This window comes from Cydia strobilella, chromosome 10, assembly GCF_947568885.1.
Source record: "Cydia strobilella chromosome 10, ilCydStro3.1, whole genome shotgun sequence".
Classification (NCBI taxonomy): domain Eukaryota; kingdom Metazoa; phylum Arthropoda; class Insecta; order Lepidoptera; family Tortricidae; genus Cydia; species Cydia strobilella.
In genome coordinates, this window is record NC_086050.1 from 1,494,443 (window position 1) to 1,522,410 (window position 27,968).

General features: G+C 36.8%; 2 protein-coding genes across 2 annotated transcripts in view; both read left to right on the plus strand.

Annotated features, from left to right (window-relative positions):
- The first annotated feature begins 1,382 nt into the window (after positions 1–1,382).
- LOC134744903 (syntaxin-binding protein 5) overlaps positions 1,383–27,968 on the plus strand; it is a 431,872-nt gene continuing 405,286 nt past the window's right edge. Inside the window, exon 1 of the mRNA XM_063678851.1 lies at positions 1,383–1,944. Coding sequence (XP_063534921.1) covers positions 1,822–1,944 — 123 coding nt within the window. The 5' untranslated portion in view covers positions 1,383–1,821. The remainder of the gene's footprint in view (positions 1,945–27,968) is intronic.
- LOC134744846 (cathepsin L-like) overlaps positions 15,757–27,968 on the plus strand; it is a 480,196-nt gene continuing 467,984 nt past the window's right edge. Inside the window, exon 1 of the mRNA XM_063678773.1 lies at positions 15,757–15,763. The gene's annotated coding sequence lies outside the window, so the exon portion shown is untranslated. The remainder of the gene's footprint in view (positions 15,764–27,968) is intronic.

Sequence of the window (27,968 nt, forward strand, 5' to 3'; positions counted from 1 at the left end):
ATTTGACATGCCCCTCCCCTGCAAAAATCGTCAGACTGTTTTGTACAGAAAATAACAGACAAGGCGTCTCCATTTGGTTATATCCTCTAAGGGTCAAACCGAGCATAATAGGGAATATTACTGCAAAGTTCTGCCGCCAGAGTGCAGCACTAGCACAAACTGTAAACCATAGACATAGAGTAAGTATAGTTGGTCAAGCAAATCTTGTCAGTAGAAAAAGGCGCGAAATTCAAATTTTCTATGGGACGATATACCTTGGCACATACATTTTTTAAATTTGCCGCCTTTTTCTACTGGCAAGATTTGCTTGACCAACTATATATACATATATAATGTTTGTCAAAGGACTGTCTCATTTTAAACATAGACAGAGATAATCATACTATCTTTAAATAAATACTTACTTACTTACTTACTTACTTTGTCTTACACTAGTACTGGCACTAGCACCCAAAAGAAAAGGATGAGTATATTTTTTTTGTATTTTTGACAAATTTTCACAGATTATTTGTTAATATGACATGTGTTGAATTGATGCATCAAGGAAGTAGGCCGGTTATTGGCAGGTTCATTATTACGTCGAGTCATCAATCTGTAGGTACAATTGGTACAAATAATACCGCGAGACCAGAGGGCCTACCGCGAACCACGTTCGACGTGTTGCTTTTCTGTCACACTTACGTACGAATTTACAAGTGCGACAGAGAGGCAACACGTTGAACGTGGTTCGTGGTAGGCCCTCTGGGCTCCGGGCTACAACGCAGTTCGCAAATTGCGGTTATTTTTCTCTGTCACTCTAATTAAGCCTTCATTGGAGCAAAAGGATTGATCCCCGCAATTTGCGAATTTAGGTTTTCGCGGTAGCCTCAGTCAGCGGCAGAGATAACTGATCCCCTTGCATATGAATATGTTTGCAGTCAGGGTCAATTATCTCTGCAGCTGACTGTACATTATACATATAATGGCCATTTCATATTAAATTTTACCGTGGTCGTCCACGGTAACGAGGAATTTATCGTCAAGACAAAACTAGTATACGTGCATGCGATTGTATGCAGACGAACGATATCATTGACCGTCGACGATAGGTAGTATAAAATCGAATCCATACAATCATATACAAATCTTAATCCCCTGCTTTGTCGTGACGATAAATATTTAATTAGCTTATTTTCATAATCATGATAAAGTATTAATTATAGCACCCAATTTACGAAAGTATATCCAACTCGATAATAGTATCGAGTTCACGAGTTGGTCCGAGCACTATAGTGGCTGTATATTAGTGGCCCCCGTTTTGTTTGCGTTGCGCGCGCCTCTAGTGGCCACAGTTGGAACTAGTTATCAATATCAGCTGTTAGGCCGCCTACGCCTCCGCAACACGGCCTGTATGCGTAATATGCGCTTATCTCTTTTCCGCTTGCGGCAGGGACATCGATCGTTCGCGCCACGCTCTCTCCAGCCAGTGTGATCGCCTCCGCGGAGTCCGCGGGCAGTCCGTGTGACGGCGTGTCAGGCAGTGCGCCTGTGCTGCGCGGTATCGATCCGCCATCGGCGCCGCATTGCCGTACATTCCGGAGGCGGTGCCTCGCCTAGTTTTCGTCGATCGTCGTGGTCTTTGACGTGGCGGACGCGTGTCGGCGTCGGCGGCGGCCCGGGCGGCCCTGCGCAGTAGCGCGGCGAGGAGCGCGGGAGCGAGCGACCTTCCGAGTTCCGCCAAAACCGGCTCGCGGTCCGCGGCGGAGGCACGGCTGTGATGTAGCCGCGGCCCGCGCTTGCGGCCTTCGGACAAAGGATCCGCGCCACTAGAGGCACTTCGCGATGAAGAAGTTCACGTTTAAGGGCGTGTTGGACGGGTTCCGCAGCAGCGTGCAGGCGGCGCCGCGCGGGACCGAGCAGGAGATCCAGGAGACTCTGCGCTCGGACCACTTCCAGATCAAAAAGGTGAGTCTGTGTTTGTTATCGCGCCCGCGATAACGCACTACGAGTGCCGTATTTATAACCGGCTTAGCTGCGATCGCGTGGCGCTCTTGTTGTGTCAACTATCGAACGTTGACACACGATACCAAAACAAAACCTCGCGAGCGACGACACTGACGTTTTATTGAGGAAATGATGCGAGACGAGCGCTCTGCGGAGCTCCGCGTGTGCCTGACGGGTCGCTCAACCACAAACGCGTCGAGCATGCGAACGTAATTACCGTTATTTGATTACGTACTGTAACCTTGACCATCTTTGTTAGCATAATATAAACATAATCTGTTTAGTCGGAGCGACCTCGGATGTGGTTTCAAATTGTAGCCCATCAGCGGTTCTATGAGGCGATAGTTTCGTGGATATATTTGTTTTATCGCGTACCTACAGGCAGAATAACGATCATATTGAACTGATAACAGATTAGATATGCACTGCATTCAATAATGCCTGCGCCCTTTGTTTCGCCCTAGAAAAAAACATTGACGCTGTGAATATGTCACATGTTGATCGAACGCCCAAAGCAGCTTTCCTCGATTTCCTTTACTTATAAGACAAATACGAACGAAATCACACTATATTTGATCAGCGGTATTGGTTAGTTTGGCTCAAGGTTTTAGCGACATAATGATGAATTGCCACACGTTTCTTTCTTCCAACTTTTCCTAGAAAATTTTCTTTCCGAAGTCACGGCATACCTACTTTTGTTTTAATCAAACTGGGACATTAATGACGCTTTTTAAATTAGACCTTGTACGTAATTTTTTGAATTGGTTCAACTTGGGTAGTGATTTTCCTCTAATAAAATATTTGGTAAGATTTTCCCATTCTATTTGGGATCGAATTGGACATTTGTTACCTACGTATTCGGTATTCTTGATGTTGTAACTTGTAACAGTTATTTAACAAAATTATCACTTTTTCTTGGACTTGCCGACGGCTTTTCTTGAAATAAAAATGTTATGCCTCGAAATATCGAAAGTTACTAACTTCCAAAGGCAATCATTTATTAAAAAAGTTACCAGACTTGCTATTTAAGTTGTAACTTCAACAAGAAAAGTTGCAGCAACTTTTTTTGAAATACAAGTCCTGGGTAATTAGCTTCCATCCAACCACGGCGAGTTAGGGTTCATTACACTCAATTAAAAAGCTATCAGTCGTGTTACTAGGCCTTACTGTCTGTGCAAATGGGTTGTTTGACTAACAAGTCAAATCAGCTTCTTTTTACGAACTGTAAAAAACCGACCAAGTGCGAGTCGGACTCGCGCACGAATGGTTCCGTACCATTACGCAAAAAACGGCAAAAACACGTTTGTTGTATGGGAGCATCACTTAAATATTTTATTTTATTCTGTTTTTATTGTTTTTGTATTTGTTGTTATAGCGGCAACAGAAATACCTACATCATCTGTCTAGCTATCACGGTTTATGAGATACAGCCTGGTGACAGAAAGACGGACAAACAGACAGTGCAGTCTTAGTAATATGGTCCCGTTTTTACCCTTTGGGTACGGAACCCTAAAATCGATTAAACACTATGGAGTTTATATTACGAAACACGGATTACACAGACATGTGACGTCAGTCAGGTTATTTCCGATTTATTAAATAGAAATTCTGTCAGAAAATAATTCCGTTTTTACGATAATTATCTACTGCTGTGTTTTGTACAGGGTATTTTTTAAATACGTAGTCAACCCCATTATTGAAAGAGAGTCCAGCTAGTTTTTTGGCAACACTATAAAATATTCGTAGTGAAGTGTCCCTTTTGTTGAACTTTCGTTTCTCCTAGTATCGATTTAGCTGTCTCATACTGAAGACATGTGTTCAAAAGTTTTAAAATAGGTTTCTGTGCCAACAAGTCCACAGATCCAGACGAAAAGTTTTAGTTAGTAAATCTAATACTAACATTGATGGAACAGAATATTGACTTTTGGGTCTTGGTTCTTCGGGGCTTGTAAAGCCATAGCAGCGAAATAACTTTGATCGAATTTAAACTATCGTGAGACATATTAACTTAACTAACTTAGCGGTTTCACTCACGTATTTTTAGTCACTCGCGCGACATGTGTTGAATTTTGATCCTTTGAAATACAAGTTTGAAAATCGATTTTCGAATCGATAGAACAAAAGCAGAATACTCCCCATCTTAGCGTCCAGGGCCGTGTTGCATATCAAAATAAAACTAATATTACAAGCGGAACTCCTTTTCTAATAAGTGGAATTAGAAAAGGAGTTCCACATGTAATATTAGTTGTAGTTTATTATGCAACACGGCCCGCTGTATATTAAAATACTACTGGGATCCGCTTTTGGCAAATAAGCAGCACTGATACTGGTTGTACGAAAACGACAGCCATCCGACCTTCTAACCCAGTTGGGAAAACTATATAGGTATACATTTTTTTATGAGGCCGGTACCTTACGATATTTCCCTTCACCATAAAGCTACGGATAAAGAGCTATTGTGTATCTTCATATGTTTTAAAAACAGCATTGGTGACGATGGAAAATGTAAGATTGGTGACGATGGAAAATGTTAGTACCCTCGTTAGGGGTTCAACCAATCACATTTACTACCGGGTCTATCGCAAATTTATTTTGTTACCTTTATTTACCGACGTTTCGACACAGGTTTCACGGGTCGTGGTAAATAAAGGTAACAAAATAAATTCGCGATAGACCCAGTTGTAAATGTTAATAAAAGACACACACATCGATTATTAATACAATCGGTATATGGTTTGAATTCGCAAAAATTTTGGGTGTGTTGATTTGGTTAATAAGAGTTTTGCATGATTTTCACTAGACTTATATTGACCGGGATATAGACCGTGATTACCTTTTGTTTTGTAACTGCGTCGAAATATCGGAAGCTCATAAACAATACAACAGGTAATCACGGTCTATATCCTGGTCAATATAAGTCTAGTTATTTGGGTAATGTTTTTAAAATATACCGTAAAGTATACAGCCTCGCCCTTTTAGCGGCGAAAGGCAGATTTGTTGGTGATTCTGAGCAGACGATGCAATTAAATCAATGTCCTTGCGGACTGCACGCTGTTGCAACATAACAACATCGGAGAAATACCTACTATGCTTAGTGCTGCATTTAATAAGATATTTAGGTGGTTCGAACTTAGTTATAGCTTTGCAGAAGTCTTATAATCTGGATATTATAGTTGTAAAGCATTTTAATAGTAACATATGACGTAAATCCTTACCCTACAAAGGTGCGGTAGGTATCCTTAAAAGGTGGTATTAATTAATAGCCCAAAAAATAGGACATCTGAACAAAACTCTGCTCTAAGCCTAAAATTTTCTGATCATACTCGTAAAATCAATACAATAAGGTAGGGTCGCTTTTTTCGATTTTTGACAGGGTTGCAGTTTTAATTACTTTTTCATATCCTACGACTTTTTTCTAAATGTCCTGGTCTCCTATTTAAAAAAAAAACAATGAAATAATTAATTTGATAATATTTTATTTATTTCGATAAACGCAATAAGCTGTGTGAGACACGCCTTCGAAGTGACGGTTTTTTTTCTGGATACGTTACAAGAAACTAATATAGAGAATACGCGATAATAAGTGCTTTGTTTAAAATAATATATAGGTGCTGTTTGGCACATATCGTAAGAAATTAAGTTTAGGCCTTCAATAATGTGACAATGCAATATATAATCCGATTTGCAGATCAAAATTATAATTATTATATCGGAACTGTGACCATAACGTGACAAAATTTTGTTTGCATTTTAGGATTCTATGGAAAAATAACACGACTTTAATTATGTATCTAATCATAATTATTTGTTTATTTGTACCTCACAATTAGCACTGACCACTGTTATGTTACAATGTGACTTACAGACACTAACATGCAGACGTCTACTTAAGGGGCCCACTGACTATCAGTCCGCCGGACGATATCGGCCTGTCAGTTGTTCGGAACTGTCAAATTTTTGTTCTAACTGACAGGCCGATATCGTCCGACGGACTGATAGTCAGTGGGCCCCTTTAGTTAAAGGGCATTAAATTGCAATTAAGCACAACAAACAACAATGTCAAAAAAAAAACCGGCCAAGTGCGAGTCTGACTCGCGTTCCAAGGGTTCCGTAGGTACATTACACAATTTTTAAAAATGTATTTTTTTTATGAAACGTGAGTGAGAGTTAAAAAACCCGTAGGGGTCGGATCAAAAACTAAGTAATTATGTCCGACTCACGCTTGACTGCACATTTCTAATAGGTTTCCTGTCATCTATATGTAAAAAACTATTCTGTGTATTTTTTTCAAAACTTTAGACCCAGTAGTTTCGGAGATAAAGGGGGGAATGGTCATTTCTTGTCTATTTTCTTTAATAACTTCTAAACTATTTATTTTAAAATTACAAAAAATATATACTTGAGATTATTAAAATAAGGTCTTTCATTTGATATGTAACACGACATCGTTTGAAAAACGTTATTTTTTAATTGTCTCATTTATACCTCCAAAAAGTGGCCCCCATGTTTAAAATTCATTTGTTTACGTTATATGTCCGTATTTGAGTCACAAATTAACATATGTGTACCAAATTTCAACTTAATTAGTTCAGTAGTTTTGGAGAACATGGGCTGTGACGTGACAGACAGACAGACGCACGAGTGATCCTATAAGGGTTCCGTTTTTTCCCTTTGAGGTACGGAACCCTAAAAAGTACAATGTTAAGCACTCACTCTTTTAAAACTTATAATACTTAAGTAGGTAATGTAATTTTATAACTGTGGTTTTCTCAGAAAATGTTTAGAAATTGGTATTTTATAACCTTAGACGAAGCAATTTTCGTTCGTCCAATTGTACTTTGATTGATTCGTTTCATTCCGATCCCGATCCCTTTATGTCATGTTTTCGATTTAGACAGGTTTTTTTCTTTAAGGCCGTTTCTTCAATTCTAGAAAATGTTTTATGTTAACTGAACATTATTGATTCTTTCAAAGTCTTTCAATGCTTTTCAGATGTCTTATTACGGAGCTGAAGTATCGGTGAAATGTTCTTACAATTCTAGCGGTATTTACCGACGATTCTTGAATAAAATTTCAAGAGAAAGGAGTTTTTGTTGATATGTGGATTGAATCGAAAATATTTGAATGTAAATTATAAAAATGCTTTCTTGCACCACATACTTGTTAGGAATTGAGTAGATATTAGGTGAATAGTAGATTGCTAACCAAGGGATGAAAGGCACTCATTTCTGTCGAAGTAGTTTCTCTCTGCGTTCGAGCGCCAATAGTCCGAGACTGAAATGGTGCCTTTCGCCCGAGTTAAACACTCTACTTTTCATTTCGAATACAAGGAATAGTAGATTGTTAACCAAGGGATGAAATGGTGCCTTTCACCCGAGTTAAACACTACTTCTCATTTCGAATACGAGGAAAGTAAAATACATATGAATTTTAAAAAACATGAATAAGATTAACAATTTAGATAGAGAAGTATCGTTATTTGTTGAATGGGGAGTTAAATATCAGAATGAAACGTGTCCAACAAACCATTTAAAACCAAATTTTTAATTGTTTATCACAAATCATAAACTAAAAAATTAAAAACGTACTTGGAATGTAAAATGCTCTAGTGCAGAAACGTATCCCTTTCTGCACACTTTGTAGAACAACAACGACCCACTTTCAGAGCATGAGAAATGAAAAAGACTAAATCGATTGTATGAATGATAAGTCAGTCGATTTGTTGTTTTATCTGGGGTTAATTATTTGCTGACTTCCAAAAAGGAAAAGAAAATCTGTACCGTAAAACCCAACTATAGTCCAAAGACTCCCAATTGTGGTCCAAAATGAACTAATTTTTTTTTCGTTCAGGTGTGACTTTTATTTGAATGTTGTAATTTTAGGGCAAGACATTTTTTTAAATGGAAGAAAAAACTTAGACAAAATGAAATAGTTATTTGTTATACAAGGGTGCAAAGTTGTATTTTACCCGCGAGTGTGGAATTGAAGCGAAAGGATTCTATAGTTGAACCACGAGCGAAGCGAGTGGTTCTAAAATAGAATCCTGAGCGTAGCAAGTGTTTCAACACACGAGAAGTAAAATACATTTGCACCCGTGTGTAACACAAAACTTTTCACCTCACTATAGCGAGGAAAGTGCAACATCCACAGGCGTTAGATCATCTTCATCAATGAAATCACTAATTTTTTACGATATTATAACAAAAAACTCTGGAAATTCTGTATTTTTACGTGAGAAGTTTTTAAGTAAAAATTTTGTCGACAATGTTGACATTTCTGACGTATGAAATGTCAATGATGCGTTTTGAAATTGCATCGACTCAACTTATATTTAACATCATTATTATAAAAGAAACGTTTCTTATGGAACTTTAAGGTTTATGACATAAAATCATTAAATAAAGCAAAATTTGGTATTTTTTATTAGATTCTCAAACCATTTGTTTAATGATAATTAATATCAAACGAATCATTATTATGAGCGTTTTACGTTTTGTTATCTGTCAAGCTACTTAAACACGCTCCATCCAAGGTCAAATTACTTTCCCCACTAGTGGATAAAATGCGTTTTTCCCCGCTTGTTTTAAAGGATAAAATACAACTTTCCGAGCTAGTGAGGGGAAAAAGAACTTTACAGTACATATACTTTCTCGCACTAGTGCGTAAAGAGCACTTTTCGTGCATATGTCGAAAGTTTAAAGGGCCATATGTACTGTAAAACGTTGTACGATACACGTGCGAAAAGGTAATTCGCAACTCACGTCGATTTAAAACACTCCCTGCGGTCGTGTTTTAATTTATTTCGTTTCTTCTCGTTTCGAATTTCCTCTTTTCCGCACTTGTATCGTAAATAACTATTAAATATGAAACATTAATTACACTATTTCATTACGTGTTGAACTTGTGGACGATAGTTGCAGTACTGGACGGTTTAACCCAGTTAAAGTTTTAAACTTTTTACTTGCTATTCCGTATAACCGGTTCTATCCCTCCGTCTATGCCTCCGGTTTTTGAACATACAAAACGGATTCAATGCTTGCGACTGATTGTCCGTACCCATTTATCGATGTTTCATTATTGTAGTAAAATCGTTGAATCGCGAACACATTTCCAACATTAACTGGTCATCGGTGAACCTTAATCCCTTGCAATAAGGCATACGAAAAGTTAATTAACATTGTGTACAATGGCGCCGCCGTATTGATTTCGCTACGCCATAGCAAAACAGGTATTTTATTATCGTCATGTGTCGACCAATCGTCTAGAGCAGACCAGTATACGTCTTTTGAATTTTGACCTGTAATGACCATAGGCGTTATTATATCTGTCCTTTCGCCCATTATTACGTCGACACTACAGATTTGTGCCACAGAACGGATTAGCCATTGTATGGAAATCGTTTTAGCGTCTATGCGCGCAAGACATGTCTGTATACGCATCAATCAATGTGTGTAACTTTCTTAGGGCAGTAAGTTAAAAATATATTAGGCACTAAAAATGACAATCACTCGTACATTGCTCTATATGCACATTGTCATTTTGAATTTTCTGTCATCGCGTTATTAATCGCAATGCAATCGGTCGGTTGAGGTAATTTTATTTGGGGCGTGTTAAATCTGTATGAAATATATACTATTACTTTTTCTGTGACATGTAAAGGATCTACCTATAGGGTATTAGGGTCTTATGTATCCTTACTATCCTTCCTCCGCGCGCCGGGCACTTTCTGTTATCTTGCCTAAGAAGAAAAGGGAAACAACATATACGTTCCTTTATTCTTCTCAGGAGAGAGCGTCCTAAAAAGGATATGTAAAATAGGTGTATGTAATACCCTATGCGTTATCAGAGATTCCGATTATCTGGTTCGAAATTTGAAATTTGCTTGGTGAGTGGTGAGTGTCGGGAACGGCGCAGCGCTCAACGCTTGATAAGAATGGAATTTAATAAAACACGTTCCGTTTCATGCAAATCTTTATTCGTGTGTTATATGAAGGGTGTTGAATGACCTTGCGTTCCGTTTGTAGAAAAAGTGGTGTGAAATCTTATCGTTTATTGCTATCGTCTAAGGGTCGGTTGCACCGACTGTTTCTCATCGTTAAAAAGTTCACTAAATTGTATTGTATGGAAAGTTTCATAGTAAACCGCCGCGGCGCGCCGGGTGGCGTTGATCAGTCTGTCAAGTGCGGATGGTGCAACTGGCACTAATTGTTTTATTTTTTACATAAAGTCAAATACTAATACTGATTTCAATTTAGGCAATACACAAGCGAAGTCGCAATCGATCCTTGCTCTAACCGCGAGCACCCTAAACGACGCGACCGATCGTTGCGTCATAATATATGTTAAAATTACGAGTAAGGCGTGTTCCAGATCTAGCGAATGCCCTGGGAGTGTGCAACTGTGCAAGCAAGTTTTTCTTTGCGTGAGGCTGCCTGACCGCTCCGCTGGATCACAATCTATGGCTATGTGTTGATTCTCCACATCTCCGCTCCGCTTCACCTCAGTGGAGAGCCAGCCTAATTAGTGCCACTTGTGCCAGGCTCGCATTAAGTGCGTAATATACAGCAAACATGAAACGCTAGACCTGGTGGTGACAGGTCACAATTGTCACAAGAAACACGACAATTGTCACGAAATTCCGACACAGAAGTCATTGTCAAGAATTACCGAAAATTCTTTTAAATCTTGTGACAATTGTCATCATCATCGTGATAAACACCTGTTTTTTGCCGATATAATAAAGTTTTTTTAAATAGTACAATGATGGTGGCAAACAGGAATACGGCCCGCCCGATGGTAAGCGGTATCTGTAGCCCATGGAGGCCTGTGACGTCAGCAACAGTGATGTCGACAATTGTCGCGCCTGTCACTGTGGTGAAATAGGGGCCTGGACGCACTTTTAGAACAACATGGCCTAAGGCCAGGATTACACTCGTAAGTTTGTCCCTACTTACGTAAGTAAAAGCTATTTGCTAGAATGAGATAACGATATTCATATCTCATTCTGTAGTATAGCTGTGTCCCTACTTACGTAAGTAAAACTTACGTGTGTAATCCTGGCCTAAGTTATACGTTTCTATTTAACAGCGTTTGTTCGTTGTGAATATTTCGTTTTTTTGATTGACCTTTCGCCTACTCATGGTTGATAAGTTTCATAACCTTCGTAACCAGTAGCTAGTAATATCACCATCGGTGGACCTTATGTCTTTGCTGTAAGGTTTAGGAATAGTTAACGTTGACGATAGTAGGGTCGATAATAAACGTGCCAATACACCTACGAACCGCGAACATCGAGAATCGAAAATTCCTTCTACCTATACTTGCCTGTCTAATAACCGCTCGAAATATGTAAGAGTGATAGACGAACGAACGAACGAACAGACATACGTCATTTACTTATGTATGTTATGTATGTTATACTTTTGTATGTTATATTATATATTAATTTTGTTGTTTTTCTTGTTACCTGTCGTGATTGTTTCACCGGATGGTCTCACCGGAAGATCAGCGCTGGAAGTCGCCAGCAACATGCTGAGGTGAGACCATTTCGTGGCACTTTTTCTTTTATTTATGTTTCTCTGTTCTGTATAACTTTCTATTTGTGTGTGCTAACGAATAAATTATTTCTATTCTATTCTACTAGTTCTACAAACGATATGGATTAGATCTGTCAGTGTCAAAAATGACGTTTCTTTTTCAAACAACTTCATTTTTGACAGTGACATATCTAATCCATATAGAATAGAATAGTTTTTATTCGTAAACACACAGACAATAGACATACATTAAAAGAACATAGCGAAAATAAAGTGTCACGAAATGGCCCCATCTCAGCATGGTGCTGGCGACTTCCAGCGCTGATCTTCCGATGAGACCATCAAGTGACAATCACGGAAGGTAACAGACAAAAATAAATCGTTTCGTTTTTATCGTTTCTAGAAAATAGTAAATGACTTATTTTATTGTTCGAATTGGCCTGACATGATATTGTTCGAATTGGCCTGAAAGTGTCATAGTATGTCATAGTTATGTTTGATACTATCGATATGCTTTAATTACACGAAATCAGTGACTTAAATGTCGTAATTACTAGATTGATACAATTTCCTTCGTTTTATGTGTCATGGTCATCGCAATTATTGTTTTCGTTGTTTAAAACGTTCTCAAATAAAATATAATACAACGAATATTCATTATTATATTTTCTTTGCTTCCCTTCGTAGCTATATGTACGTTTTAATGCGTAGACTTAAGTGATGCATCACGAATATTTGGGTAAATACAGGTGCATGTGTTTTTAGTATTAAATAGAATCAGAGAACTGTACCTAATGAAGACTTTAGTTCCACAGCTAGTAGTAACGCCTACATATTACATGAGACCACAGCTCAATCTAAGGGGCAGAATGTCAAGAGTTCAGTAGGGTTCAACCAATTGGGAAATCGACTCACCGCATCGAGAAATCGCTTTTATTTATGTATTACTTCTGTGATATGATGAATGCCTTACGTATAAGTTTTATAAAATATGAATTAAGAGCGGAACTATTTATAGACTTGTGTATTTGTAAGAAAGTGATAATACATAATTTAACTAAATCAGGCCCTTAAAATTTTATGAATAATGCCTTTTGACATTTTTAGGGTTCCGTACCTCAAAAGGAAAAAACGGAACCCTTATAGGATCACTCGTGCGTCTGTCTGTCCGTCTGTCACAGCCTATTTTCTCCGAAACTACTGGACCAATTAAGTTGAAATTTGGTACACATATGTAAGTTTGTGACCCAAAGATGGACATGTAACGTAAAAAAGTTAATTTTAAACACGGGGCCACTTTTGGGGGGTAAATGAGAAAATTAAAAAATAAAGTTTGTCAAACTAAATCGTGTTACATATCAAATGAAAGAGCTCATTGTAAGAATCTCAAATATATACTTTTTTATAATTTCAAGATAAATAGTTTAGAAGTTATTCAAGAAAATAGGAAAAAATTACCATTCCCCCCTTTATCTCCGAAACTACTGGGTCAAAAATAAAAAATAAAATACACAAAATAGATCTTTACCTATCACCGGAAAACCTATTGGAAATGTGAAGTCAAGCGTGAGTCGGACTTAATTATTTAGTTTTTGATCCGACCCCTACGGGTTTTATAAAGACTTACATAAAATAGTTATTTGTTATACAAGGGTGCAAAGTTGTATTTTACCCGCGAGTGTAGAATTGAAACACGAGCAAGCGAAAGGATTCTATAGGTGAACCACGAGCGAAGCGAGTGGTTCTAAAATAGAATCCTGAGCGTAGCGAGTGTTTCAACACACGAGAAGTAAAATACATTTGCGCCCGTGTGTAACACAAAACTTTTCACCTCACTATAGCGAGGAAAGTGCAACATCCACAGGCGTTAGATCATCTTCATCACTGGAATCACTCATTTCTTTACGTTATTATAACAGAAAACTCTGGAAGTTGTGTATTTTTACGCGAGTCGGTGAGAAAAGGTTTTAAGTAAAAAATTTGTTGACAATGTTGACATTTCTGATGTATGAAATGTCCACGATGCGTTTTGAAAATGCATCGACTCAACTTGTGCGTTCAGAATTATATTTAACATCATTATAAAAAAAAACGTTTCTTATGGAATTTTAACGTTTATGACTTAAAATCATGAAATAAAGCTAAATTTGGTATTTTTTATTATATTCTCAAACCATTTATTTAATGATAATTAATATCGAACGAACCATTATCATGAGCGTTTTACGTTTTGTTATCTGTCAAGCTACTTAAACACGCTCCATCCAAGGTCAAATTACTTTCCCCACTAGTGGATAAAACGCGTTTTTCCCCGCTTGTATTGAAGGATAAACGACAACTTTCCGAGCTAGTGAGGGGAAAAATACATTGTTTAAATTGTGTAATGTACGAAACCCTTGGAACGCGAGTCCGACTCGCACTTGGCCGGTTTTTTTTAAATACATTATGTACACCTTTGATGTAACTATAGAAGTCAAAGGATAGTATTGATTCAATATGGCATGTTAAAGACCCTTGCCTACCTTAAATTAAATGGAGGAAAAGGAATACGAGCTCGACGCTAAAATTGTTTATATGCAAATACAGTAACGTTCCGTTAAGAAAGGTCAAGGTATTTATAATTCGCCCACCCTTGTATTATAATTTGATACTTGAATGCCCTAGCTAGGGAGATGAAGGGATGAGGTGGGATGTTGGATTACGTCGTAACTTGTATTTATAGCTTGTATTTCTGTATTTCATTACGCATAAATGCCGAGATAAATTGGGGCATTTTCTATGAAAAGAGACCTTATTGTCGATGGCGCTTACGCCGCACAGCGTCGCGCGGCATTGTATTTATATCGGAGCATCGTTTATAATGGCGTAAGCGCCATCGACAATAAGGTCCCTTTTTATAGAAAATACCACAATTATGCACCTTTATTCATAAAACTTGCATTAGTTGACCTGTGGTAATTTTTGACTGTTTGTAATAAACGCAAATGCCAAAATGACAGATAGGGACAAAATATCATCACGGAACTTGAATGTACGCGTAGCGTCGTCTAGCGAAAGCGTCATTCTTAAATCTGAGAAGATTATCAACGGCTTGTTTTAACCTCGTAAGGCCCACCATACAAAGTTTCCCCATTTTTAATTTGAACCTTTTTGTATAGAAGATTAGGGTGAATTTCGTTTGTTTTAGAAAACAATGAAACAAAAGAAATGCTACTTAATTCAGCTAGTGTAAGATTGAAACTGAGTGTACGATGTAATGCACATTGGGCCTTACGAGGTTAAAGCACATACGTTTATGAATAACGTTATAGGAATCTCCTGGATTAATATTATTTCAGTTTTATACTGCCCAAATGTCAAAGTCATAATTCATAATTTATTTATTGCATCCATGGTTTACATTTGGTGGTACATACATAGTGGGTTTCACATGGAACCTGGTAGGGCACAGCAATAGTCTTAAATCTAAAGTATGCTAGGTATTAGTATTAATGTAATCATTATATAGACTAGGTCTTATGACAATGGTTAAGAGATTGTAATTTAAAATTATATTGCAACAAATTTATTAATGTCTTGGAGATATTATTAACAATTAAATTTAACATTGAAAATCTAGAGTATATAATATTACTCTAAGAACAAATTAAATTATTTTCTATGAAAATATTTTAATTTGTGGTTTTCCAAGTAGACCCATGCCACCGTGGCTGGATAGCCGAGCGGTTCAGGCACCTGTCCGGTAAACGGGGTACGCTGGTTCGATTCCAGCTCTGGACACTGGAGGCTTTGGTCATTTTTTCCTTCGTATATGACATTTATTTCAGTTTATATATAATATTAGTTTATTTAATAGGTATGTCATGAATGTCAAGATTAAGAATTTGTATGTCACGCAATGTTTAATAAGAATTGATAAAAAATAAATGGAATAAAAATAATAATCTGAGTAATAATTAAATGTGAGTAAAAATATATTCTTTATTCAATTAGGCCTAGCAACAAGTACTTTTAAATTGTCAAGTTTTACAAATATTACCTTAATCTAAATATCAGAGCAATTTATTGATGCAGTTATTATTATTCTTAAAAACATTGAATTATTATAGATATGTCAAACTTAATAATAAGAATTCACAAAAGGATCGTCAGACACCAAAATTGTATAAAAAATACTAGTCTAGAAAACTTGACAATTTAAAAGTGCTTGTTGCTAGCCCTATTTGAATAAAGAATATATTGAATTGAATTGAATTGTACAGTCGCCATCAGATATATCGGAGCGGTCGAGGTGCTCAAAAATATCTGAACACGTACTTAACGCCTTGACAATAGAGGCGTGTTCAGATATTTGTGAGCACCTTGGCTGCTCCGATATATATGATGGCGACTGTAATCGCTTCAAATCAAATGGTTGGCTAAACAGAAAAAAAATGTTAGTAGAACGCAAAATTTGTCACAAGAACAAATTCCCATTTACTATACATTCTGGTAGTATTGTAAAAAATATTTTTTTCCGTGTATGATTTGAATCCAACGTATGTAGAGATACGATTTAAAATGCGGGCCCCGGCCGACGCCTACGCTCACACCTAATCTTATGAGATATGACACAACGCAAACTTGGTAAAAGTCGGCACTTTTGCTGTATTTGTGTGCGTGGTGTCTTTTACATTACGAGAAATAAGCAGGCAGATAGACGTAGTGCCTTGGAGAAGGGTGCGTACTTTTTAGGTTTCCGTACCCAAAGGGTAAAAACGGGACCCTATTACTATTAAGACTCCGCTGTCCGTCTGTCTGTCTGTCACCAGGCTGTATCTTATGAACCGTGATAGCTAGACAGTTGAAATTTTCACAGATGATGTATTTCTGTTGCCGCTATAACAACAAATACTAAAAACAGAATAATATAAATATTTAAATGGGGCTCCCATACAACAAACGTGATTTTTTTGCTGTTTTTTTCCGTAATGGTACGGAACCCTTCGTGCGCGAGTCCGACTCGCACTTGGCTGGTTTTTTTTCTAGTGCCCATTGGACTTGGCAGGAGTGGGTACAATTAGCATTAGTAGGAACGGATGAGACTACGCGTCAAAAGTATAGTTAGTCAAACCAAATTGTCAGTAAATAAGAAAAAAAAACTATACTCATCCTATTCTTTTCGGTGCTAGTACTAATGTAAGACAAATATAATATGATTATCTCTGTCTATGTTTGAAATAAGACAGAACTTTGACAAACTATATATTATATACCATTATAGCTTTACAAATTGAGATATGTCTATATATTGAAACAATTAAAATGGGGCAGATACTTTTGAACGGGAATTGTAGAGATATACCTCTACTGCACCGCAGACTCGCTAAAGCTCGAAAGTCACTCGCTGTCCTAGGTGTCAAGATCTATAATACCCTACCTAGTGACATAATTACCTCGGCGAGCGATAAAATATTTTACAATAAAATAAAAAAAATGTTGGTTGACCTGTGTTGCTACAGTGTGAATGAATTTATTTTAAGGAAGTGTAATAAGCCCTGACATTAGATAAAAAACTGAGATATAGATATAATAATCGTAATAATGATTAGAAACTAAATATAATAATTGTAATAATGAACTTTATCAATAGAACTACGAACACAAATTGTATATTGTAACGTAGTATAAATTTATTATAATTATATGGTTGACATTGTATATTATAGTATGGCTGAATTGACGTGTAAAATTTGTACAATTTTATCAATAAATGTATCTTATCTTATCTTATCTTATATTATCTTATCTTGTCTTATCTTATCTACTATTTTTGTTGCTGAGCTACAATTAATGTTGACTATACTATCGGCCATCGGGTTCTAAAAGCCTTCCGCGAAAATAGAAATTCGTTCTCTGCCTTTGTCACTCGAACAAGCAAGCGTGATAGAGAGCCAGATAACGAGATTTTGATTTTCACGTTAAGCCTTCAGCAGATCTACAAAGATTACGTAATTGGAAAAACAATTGCCTCCGGCATCTGTCGATTTTATTTCTAGAAAACTTATTATAAAATAAAAAGTGTCCAATGTTCACGTGTTGCGTGCAATTTCACAGAGACTGGCTAGCTTGGCCAGCCGTGAAAGCGGGTAAACCCGTGTGTACACTATATGTTCATATAGGGATAGTGGATAGTGACATATTCGAAGCCGAATGTGTATGTGGAACTCACATGCATAGTAGGTACTCATGGACAAATTTTGAGGAACGCAAAAAAGAGGTTTAATTACTGGATTACAGCACCTAGTTATTTCAAAATTAGTAATTAAATGTTAATATAATTTTTTCCTTTTTAATTATGGAACGTACCACATTATTACAATATTTAAATTGTATATACTGATGTCAATCACAATGAAAAAAACAACGATGATCAACTCTGGCCAGACAGACAAACAGACGGACAGCGGAGTCTTAGTAATAGAGTCCCGTTTTTACCCTATGGGTCATCATCATCATCATAACTCTTAAGAGCCTGGCTCTTGTCGGTGGAGTAACTGCCACTCCGTTCTTCTTTCCGCCGCTGTTTTGAGCTCCTGATACGTCATTACGTTGATCTTCTCTTTGGCTTGGTTCAAAAACGCACGTCTCGGTCTTCCTCTGCCTCTCCTTTTTTCTATTCTTCCTTCTATTATAGACTTTATGTAAGTATCGTGCCGTATCAGGTGCCCCAGCATGTTTCCCCTTCTGTTTTCAATCATTCTCAGCAAAGATCGCTTTTCACCTACCAAATCCAATACTTCTGCATTCGTTTTCCTCTCTTTCCAGCTTATACCTTCCATTCTTCTCCATGTCCACATTTCAAAAGCGCTTAGTCTGTCTCTATCACGCTGGGTTAATGTCCACGTCTCGCTACCATATAACGCTATACTCCAGACGTAGGTCTTGATAACTGAACTGAATTGGGACTGAATTGGGGCTGAACTTGTTGTAGTAATTAGTGAATTTTGGTTGTCATCTGACAATACCTATATTGATTATACTGAGCAACTTTTACCATGGGACTAACTAACCCCGTAATCGTGAAATAAAAATTGACTGTACCTACGCTGTACCATATTATTATATTCATTTTGGCCGATGTTTTGTATGGAAGAGTCTAATTTTTTTTCGCGAGTTAGGGTTGGGTTCCATAATGAAAATTGCTGTCTGAAGCTGAGAAAAAACACCCCGTTTGACCCATGTTTTGAAATTTTATTAATTTTATTAGTTCAAATAAGTGTGACGAAAGTACATAAGCAACTATTCAGCCTATTCCACCTCTACAGATGCCGAAAAGGGATTCCATTGCACCAAATTACCCTTATCTTACAAGCTGAAACACCTGACGGTGGCTTATTTCCACCACAACCCTTTCTAATTTCGACTTTATCGTTGGTTAATAAAGTCTATTTTAGAAGAAGCGTTGACTCCGAAATGCGCCTTTTCAAGAGTTCGTCAGTCAACGTACTGCAGTCTTCACTTGTCTTTGTCACTTGACAAGCGTCGAGTCGTTTTATAAGTACACATTCTAATTTCGCAATCTCGTATCCCGGCAGTTAAGAGGCCGTAGTCGATTTTGGAGCAAAAATTTAAAATTGATAGATTTAGTCGTTGAAATTATACACCTTTTTGTTACGTAATATCTAAATAACAAGTATTGATTTCTATTAGCACGTCTTCTCATCTTGCCTTTTAATAATGAGGTCGCGAGCGTGCGTCACCGGTAATGCATGAAGAGAAGGGGCAGTTTTTAAAAATTCTTAAAAAAATCATGGTGGTAAATTATACAAATTGATGTATAAGAATAGTTTCAGCAAATGCTGTAGATTGTTTAAGTATCAAAATTACGTTGAAATTAAGTCGATTTTCAGAGAAATTGTCACTTGTTTTGAAGTAATTTCTGGAGAAAATTGATTTCGTCTAGCTTTCATTTACACTACTTCAAAGTCATAATAATAAAAATGTAGTCTGATAAACGTCAAGTACAGAATATGTGTAATACAAAATTACCATGTTTAGCAGTCCAAACTTTACGAAATTTACAAATAAGAGCGACAAAATCAGTGCTTTACGCGCATTTACCTAAACGTCCATCAGAAAAGCAAACATTACTAATTTTGTGAGTCTGTTTTGAAAAAATTGATCTGATAAAAGGTAAGATAAGAAGACGTGCTAATAGAAACCAGTACTTGTTTTTTCAATTAGGTAACAAAAGGTGTAAAATTTCACGGACTAAATCTATCAATTTTACATTTTTGCGACTAAAATCGACACCGGCCTCTTAATCCGGTGTATAAAAGGCCTTATATTGTTTTAATTAGGGTTTATAGTTGAAGATAACAGTGAAGCGGTATACGAGATAATGAAGAGGATCGCCGAGTGTAGGTAATTTCGTTAGTACAATAAGAAAGGGTCTGAATAATATAAGTAAATGCGTTAAATAAAGGCTAATATTGCTATGAAAGTTAATGTCTAGGGATAAAAATAACGGGCGAACGATTATGTGGCTCGTTAGGCAATATTGGAGGAAATTAGAGGAATAAATGTGGATTATGTAAGAATCCCTTGATATTTCGTTATTTTTTGTATTTATATTTTTACTATAGGATCTGAGGATAGCCTAGTTTTTAAAGCAAGGTTAAACTAACGGAACAGTCTAGCATAGCTTGATTGGGTAACAGAAAATACCCTTATGTCAAAAGAACTAAAGAAAATAACAATACTATTTTATCAAACTGTTTTTGATCTGTTGATATCCCATGGCTTGACTTTTTTTTTTTTAATTTACATACACACAACCATCAATTACAGGAAATCCTAATTCGACAGTATGGAAATTGACACAAAAAATAGGTACAATACATTAGCTTACAGATTACAGTAGCACAATACGTTAAGCATAGCCCTTGTGAATTCGTTCAGAGAACAAGAGAACAAATCTAACTCGATCGCTACTCTATTAAGGGTCCGAATTGCGCGCGTAAAGGGGGCCTGGCGAAGGAGTTGCGTTCGAGCGAGCGGCTCGGCCAGCAATAACTTAAAAATATACAATATCAAACCTTCTAACATTTCTGAAAAAACGAAAGACACTACACTGGTAGAGTTCTCTTGCAAAACTTATGATAACTTAGATTTATAAATTTGATTTGAAAATTGCCTTTTCTCTGAATATAATAAAATATTTACCAGCTTCGTAGTACCTACAATTACTTAATTTATTTTAATCTGGTTGGCTTAGCCCCAAAGCTTTTGTAATAAAGAGTCGCACTCATATTTTAGTAATTTCTCTAGCTTAGTATCTTTTGCCTGCAGATCCACTTTAACCCTTCAAGGAAAATTAATTATAAAGCTAATTAAGCTCAATGATATATCTGATGGCGACTGTATATACATAAACGCAATATTAGGGTAAACAAGACATGTGCGCCGATGGCAAAATCATCGGCGGCGGCGTCCGATGATTTTTTGACCGGCGGCGGTGGCGTGATCGGCGTGACCTCGGCGTGGCATAATTTTTGATACTGATGATGATGATGTTAGGATCCTGATCACATTTTGATTCTTAATTCATATTTTTGATTTTTTTCGAAAATGATATTTTTTGCTCTTTATGGCACAACCGAGGCTTGATCCCACGACTTTTTGACCCACCCACATACGACAGGTTAATTATTCGAAAGTAGCTAAAACATTTTAAGTTCAGGAGCCCCAGATTTCACCAAGCATTAACTTAGCAATTGCATCTTCTAACCTTTCTATTTACGATTACAGTCTGTCTTAGCTGACTGCACTGACTTGAATGGAACAAAGTGAGGCAGTGCCATTATTACCGTCATATTTTCATAGAAATTTGATATTAATGATACCATGGCCACACTTTGTCATTGCAAATGCTATGCAGAGTTAGCTTGGTCCAACTCTAGTATATAAAGCTCTATTTTGTCCTTCCATTGTAATCTTTCCTCCGTGTAACTGCTCTGAAATCCACTCGATGTAAATACTTTCCCTCGTACACAAAACTTACATCAAATTGGCACCATAGACACCTGTCAAAACAACCCTTAACTTTTGACAACCGGAAATCGGGCTCGGAAAACAAAGATGGTGGCCAACTAGGTCAGTTGCACACCGGAATTAATCACGGCGAGGGCTGCCAAGCGTGTCGAGGGGTCCGGGTCCGGCGAGGTGTGTTTAAGTGTAGGTAATTATGTGAGTTTTGTGTTTGTATGTGAATTTATGTGTTGTAAGGTAATTTGTACTGTTTTTTTTATTTTTAGTAGTGTGCATTATAAAGCCTGAAATTTGCACCCAAAGTAGAAAAAGTAAGAGCGAATCGCCTAGCGTGGTACGGGCATTTGATGCGGAAGGATAAAACTGATGAAAGTCATGTGACGAGTAAGGTATTACGAATGAATGTGGAGGGAATTAACGGGAGAGGAAAACCGAGGAAAAGGTAGATGGACTGTGTGAGAGATAATATGAAATGAACGCTAGTGAATGATGAGATGACGGGCGAGAGAGAGGCATGGAAGAAAAAGACATGATGCTGCGCCGACCCTAAATGAATGGGATAAAAATAAGGGCAAGCGAATAATAAATGATGAGTGTGAATTATAATAAAATAACAATATTTTTGGAGGAAAATCACTGCTGCTATAAAAATAAGGTGTCGATTGCCATTGGACTATAAAATGTCTAGTCTAGTAAAACATGATACCCAATTCCTGCATGTATGTTATCAATGATCAAGAGAATTGATCCATGAGTAGGTACCTATTGAAAAAAGCGTCTCTAATAAATAATACTAAATAGATTTACAGGTACGTTTGAATATCGATCATAATAATATGAATGTAGAGTAGTATTTGATTTTGCAGAGCCCTTTTGGTATAATAAAAGCAGTAGAATTTCAGTCAGTCTCAGTACTATAAGTGCTGAGGTTGACTGAAGTAGCATGGCAAATACGAACGATTCCGAGAAAATACGATGGAAAAGGATTATTGTATTACGTAGCGTAGGGTAAAAATTGCGTAAACGTGAACATGCTACTAATTGATTTCTTTGAAATTTCGTAAATACTTTCTTTACAAATTTACAATCCAAGTAGGTAATAATTATTGTTAGGAATTGTATCAGATAGACCCGTACAAATTACATTAATTTACAATGAAGAATTATTTATTATGTTATCAAACCGTGTCCCTTTTAAGAACATCATTAAACATCACAAGTGACAACCCTAACCGCGGTCTGTTGTCTCTGGACCTAAGACCATGGAGAAATAGAATTACGCCTGTCACAACGTAGCTGGCAGGTTGTAAATTGCATTTGGACAGGTGGCCAGTGTTGCCACTAAGGCTGGGTTTAGTGGACCTGCTAAATTTTAAACAGTGTGGCGAATTTAATTAACTCTGTAGCCCAATTAGGTCTTATCTTATTTATTAACGGTTGGTGTGACAAATTGGGAAATATTTTAACTAACAAGTTTGTTTTGCATGTAGTTATAACATTTTTAACGAATAGGTAGTTGAAACTTATTTAGGTACCGAAACAGAAAATAATAAATATAATATTTAGATTAGATTTTTTTTATACCACGACGGTGGCAAACAAGCATACGGCCCGCCTGATAGTAAGCAGTCACCGTAGCCTATGGACGCCTGCAACACCAGAGGTATTACATGCGCGTTGCCGACCCTTTAAAAACTTGTACACTCCTTTTTTGAAGAACCCCATACTGTATACTACTGTACTGTGTGTGTGTGTGTACTGTGTGTGTGGCAGGGAGCTCATTCCACAGCCGAAGCGTACGCGGGAGGAAATTCCTCTTAAACCGCACAGTACGCGACCATTTAGGTGCTAGGGTGTGAGGATGAACGCCCTGCCGATGGCGAGCGGTGCGGTGATAGAAAGCGGCCGTTGGCATCATGTCAAACAATTCTTCAGAGCACAGCCCATTGTACAGGCGGTAGAACACACACAAGGAGGCAAAGTCTCTCCTTAAAGGTTCAATACTGCTTGTGAGTTTGGGATTCGCAATTCTTAACGGATTTTCGTGAAATTTTGCAAGCAGGTTCGATGATGAAAGTTTTCTTTTTGTCGCTCCAGTTTTTAATTTTTTTTCAAAACGGTGGAGCCATACGTTTATGTCTTCGAATACAGACAGCTCTATTCAAATGCCACCTGCTATAACTTTACTTTCATCCGTCTCTTGTAATTTTCAATCACAAATTCTATAAAAACCACGCTAACCTCAAAAACAGTGATTTACAAGTCCAAATTGATTCTCCTGCTCGTTAGCGTGCGCGTGACGTCACAGGTCACAGACTATGAAATTAATGACTCATTTGACAGCGCCGTTTCGTGCTCGGTGCGTTCCGATTCGCCGTAATATAATCTGCGGCACACGCTCGGAATAGTAATGAGTGCGTAAATCGGATTGTAAATATATTTTTGCGGTCCGTATGTAAATATGACTTTCGTTGCGATATTTTGTAGTGGAATTGTAATTTTTATCTAGCGTACGTTTTGGAGATTTAACTACTATAAAAAAACGTGTAATCCAGGTAATCCTACTAAAACGCGAGCGAAGCTTACGCTTTTACATTAGGGATTAAGAAATTAATTCAATCTCAAAATTATTTCCTTTTTTAAATATTTTTAAAAGAAGCTTATTGAAATCTTTGAGCATCCATCTAATTTTATTCAAACACGGTTTTTTGGGTCGTTTATTAAAGACGGGGATAAAATATCCAAGTTCCAATTCCAATAGATACGTCGAAGGGTCAGAAGTAAAGTAACGAAATGTCCAACCTCATTTGTCCAGAATCCTTTACAGCTGGTATAAATTGTACCTAAATGCATATGTTATCCTAGTATTATCTAATGCAGGCACGGGATGCCCGGAAGCCCACGCACATTGGAAGAGAAGTCACGTGGGAATGCCGTTTGATATCATAGACAATAGGACTGAAATTATAATAAAAAAATTATGATATGATCATACGGATCTCGTGGTGTCAGGATAAACTGTTTAATAGAAATCTAAGATATGTATCTGCAGAAAAAAGCGTTTATAATCTGGTAGTTATTGAACAATTAACGATTGGCTAGGCTAGTTGGCAAATATAGGCTAGAAGGTAGTATAGGTATAATATAATAGCGAAATTTTTGTCTCAAATTCACCATGAGTGGGATACATAATTCACAATTTCGTACTTACACAAGACACTTCAATTCTAAGCTATCCAAGATATTATGACCATTGAACAGTGGACAAAATTGTTAGAATGCCCCGTTGATGATGTCATGATTTATCATACTTCAATTCAATTAATACCTAAAAGGGCGTTCCCGTAATCATTCACTTATCCTGACTAGTTTAGACCAAGGTGACTGAACAAAGACTGGTTCGTTAGAGCTCACTGCACCTGCAATTCGGACCTATAAAACACTCACCTCAATAAATGCAGACTAAAATTTGAAATGTACGTACTCCCAAATATTATTACAGCCATTTTACTCTCGGATGCGCTAAGAGTATTCAATCTTTAATCGTATTGTTTCGTATTTGGCTATCTGATGATCTGATTGCATTTGAATTAAAGTCTAATTTAATTAATGGTCGTCGCATGCAGGCGCAGAATGGGTTTATAAAATAACGTTTATAAACATGCCGTCAAAATACTTATTAAATTTGTTTTTACTATTATTTAACCTGAAATTATTATTAATTACACGGACTCCACGGTTTTGACAAAAATACATTTCATTTCGTCGCAGTTGTGCCATTAAGAAAATTATAATACTTATAAAAGCTAAAGCATATATGCATAATAAATAAACCATGTAGAATGCCGTTATCTTTTAATGTAAATATTTATTATTTTGTTCCACTTTATCATGCAGAGTAATTTGTCTTCGTAATCCACTTCCATTCATAAAAATCTACTTATGTCTTTATCTTTAAGTACATCAAACATCAACATTTACGTACAATTTACGTATTTACAACAGTACGTTAGTCAATACGATATTATTATGTAAGTAGGGTGGGACCAAGCTAACTCTGTATGGATTTGAAATGACAAAGTGTGGCAAATTCATCATAAATGTCAAATTTCTCTGAAATAATGACGGTTAGAATGACTCCCTCACTTTGTTCTGTTCAAGGCGGTGAAAAGCTAGCTTACACGGATTCTAGGTACATATACTATATGTATATTGTATGTACCTATCGGTCTGATTTTAATTTTTATAAAATGTCAAAAATTTAATCTCTATACGATATGGCTCGGATCTGTCAGTGTCAAACGTGACGTTTCTTCAAACAACACTTTTGACACTGACATATCCGATCCATACTTATCGTATCGAGATCTAATTTTTTACATGGCTGTTCTCGTTCTATTAGAATTAAAATCAGGCCGTATAAAATACTTATTTATTTAGACAATACAATAGATATACAGAAATTGAGCAAAATTTAAAAAATAAAATAAAATAATCTAGTTACATAAACAATAAAGAATAAGAAATCCGCAACGCAGGCTTCGTCTGGTGGCTACAAATGCAAATCAGTAACATGCTTCGTCCCAAAAATACCAATGATGATATCCGCAACACCAACAGGCCTCGTCATTTTTTATTGTTCCGTACCCAAAGGGTAAAAACGGGACCCTATTACTGAGGCTCCACTGTTCGTCTGTTCGTCTGTCTGTCTGTCTCATGAACCGTGATAGCGAGACAGTTGAAATTTTCACAGATGATGTGTTTCTGTTGCCGCTATAACAACAAATACTAAAAAGTAAATTGTCGCCTCAGCTGCCACAAGATTTATTAATATATAACAAACAGTCTGTACGTGTGTCGTACGTAATCCGTTATTGAGCCCCAGAACCATGAACGAGGACTAATATCGGGCCGAGTGTGCTGGCATACAAACACAGATCATCACTTGTCTACTAGATGGAGCATTTGAAACAACTTCAAATTCAGCTCCCAAGATTTATTAACGGGTCTCTATTGTTTCCCATATAGTTTTGTCATGTATTGTTTGTCCACATTTTCGTTAGTCATAATTTGGTTTTTCTCAGAAACACGTAACTTTTCGGGATTGCCATAAAACAAACCTAACCTTACGTATCTATAGGATAACCTGTGGAAAATCCTAAAATGTTAACGGTTTCAGAATTATGACTAATGATAATATGACAGTCATTACATCTAAGTTTTGCTTTTATGTACTTTATTACGATAAAGGTATTGAAATATGTAACAACAAAATAAACTAACATTAAAACTAAACTATACCTAACATTATGACTTTCAATAATTATGTCAAACAAAGGACCCCTTTATTAACATATAACAAACAGTCTGTACGTGTGTCGTACGTAATCCGTTATTGAGCTCCAGAACCATAAACGAGGACTAATATCGGGCCGAGTGTGCTGGCATACAAACTTGCCTATTAGATGGATCATTTAAAATAACTCATGAATCTCACTATACTATAGTCTGGTTTTTTTTAACGCAAGAAACAAATGAGCGTTCCATACTATTTTCTATGGGCAGTACAGTAAAGGGCATAAATATATATAGATTCCCAAAGTTTCAAAAATATGTGTACGCTCTTACACCTTAGACAATAAAGACGTGTTCACATATTTTAGAGCCATTTATCTGGGATAGATATTTTTGCCTTCGACTATACTTGCAAAATTTTCCTTGTCTCACAAACTATTTGGCAGCGGATAATCACCAATCATCTTGTCCCTCCTTAACACGTGCCACTTTCCTATCTCGCTCTTACTGTGAGTCAATTTCTGCTTCGAGCAGGAGCCATGCAATTTTTTTTATTGAATTTATTTATCATACCTATTCTTATAGCTTCCTGATAGCTGCTGGTCGTCGACAAAACTGTTTTTGGTTGTCCATTCGACAGATGTAGTGTATAATTATATTCCATCATTTTTTCACGGAAACGTACGAACGTGTCTTGCTTTTTCAGTCAGTCTCTGTACAAAAAGTACTGAGGTTGACTGAAGTAGCATGACAAATACGAACGTTTCCGAGAAAATACGATGGAAAACAATTATCTACATCTGTACTTGAGTTGTTGAGCTACCCCATAAAGCGATTCTGTTGGTGGTAATCTGTGATACTAATATTTGCTCCACACACGAGATTTCGCCATCGCGTTTATTGAAACCTTTGACATTTTGGGTCTATATCTAAATTTAGCTTTTATTTCATGAAGCGTAAGAAACACATTGGAAATAAAAAAAGTCTAGCTCTTATGTTATGAAGTGTAAGGATCACATTTGTCAATAAGAGAAGTTTAGAAGAAATTTAGCTCTTATTTCATTATGTCGTAAGGTTCAGAATGAAGTGTTTAAGTAAAGGAAATTGCTTCATCTTTTGTGG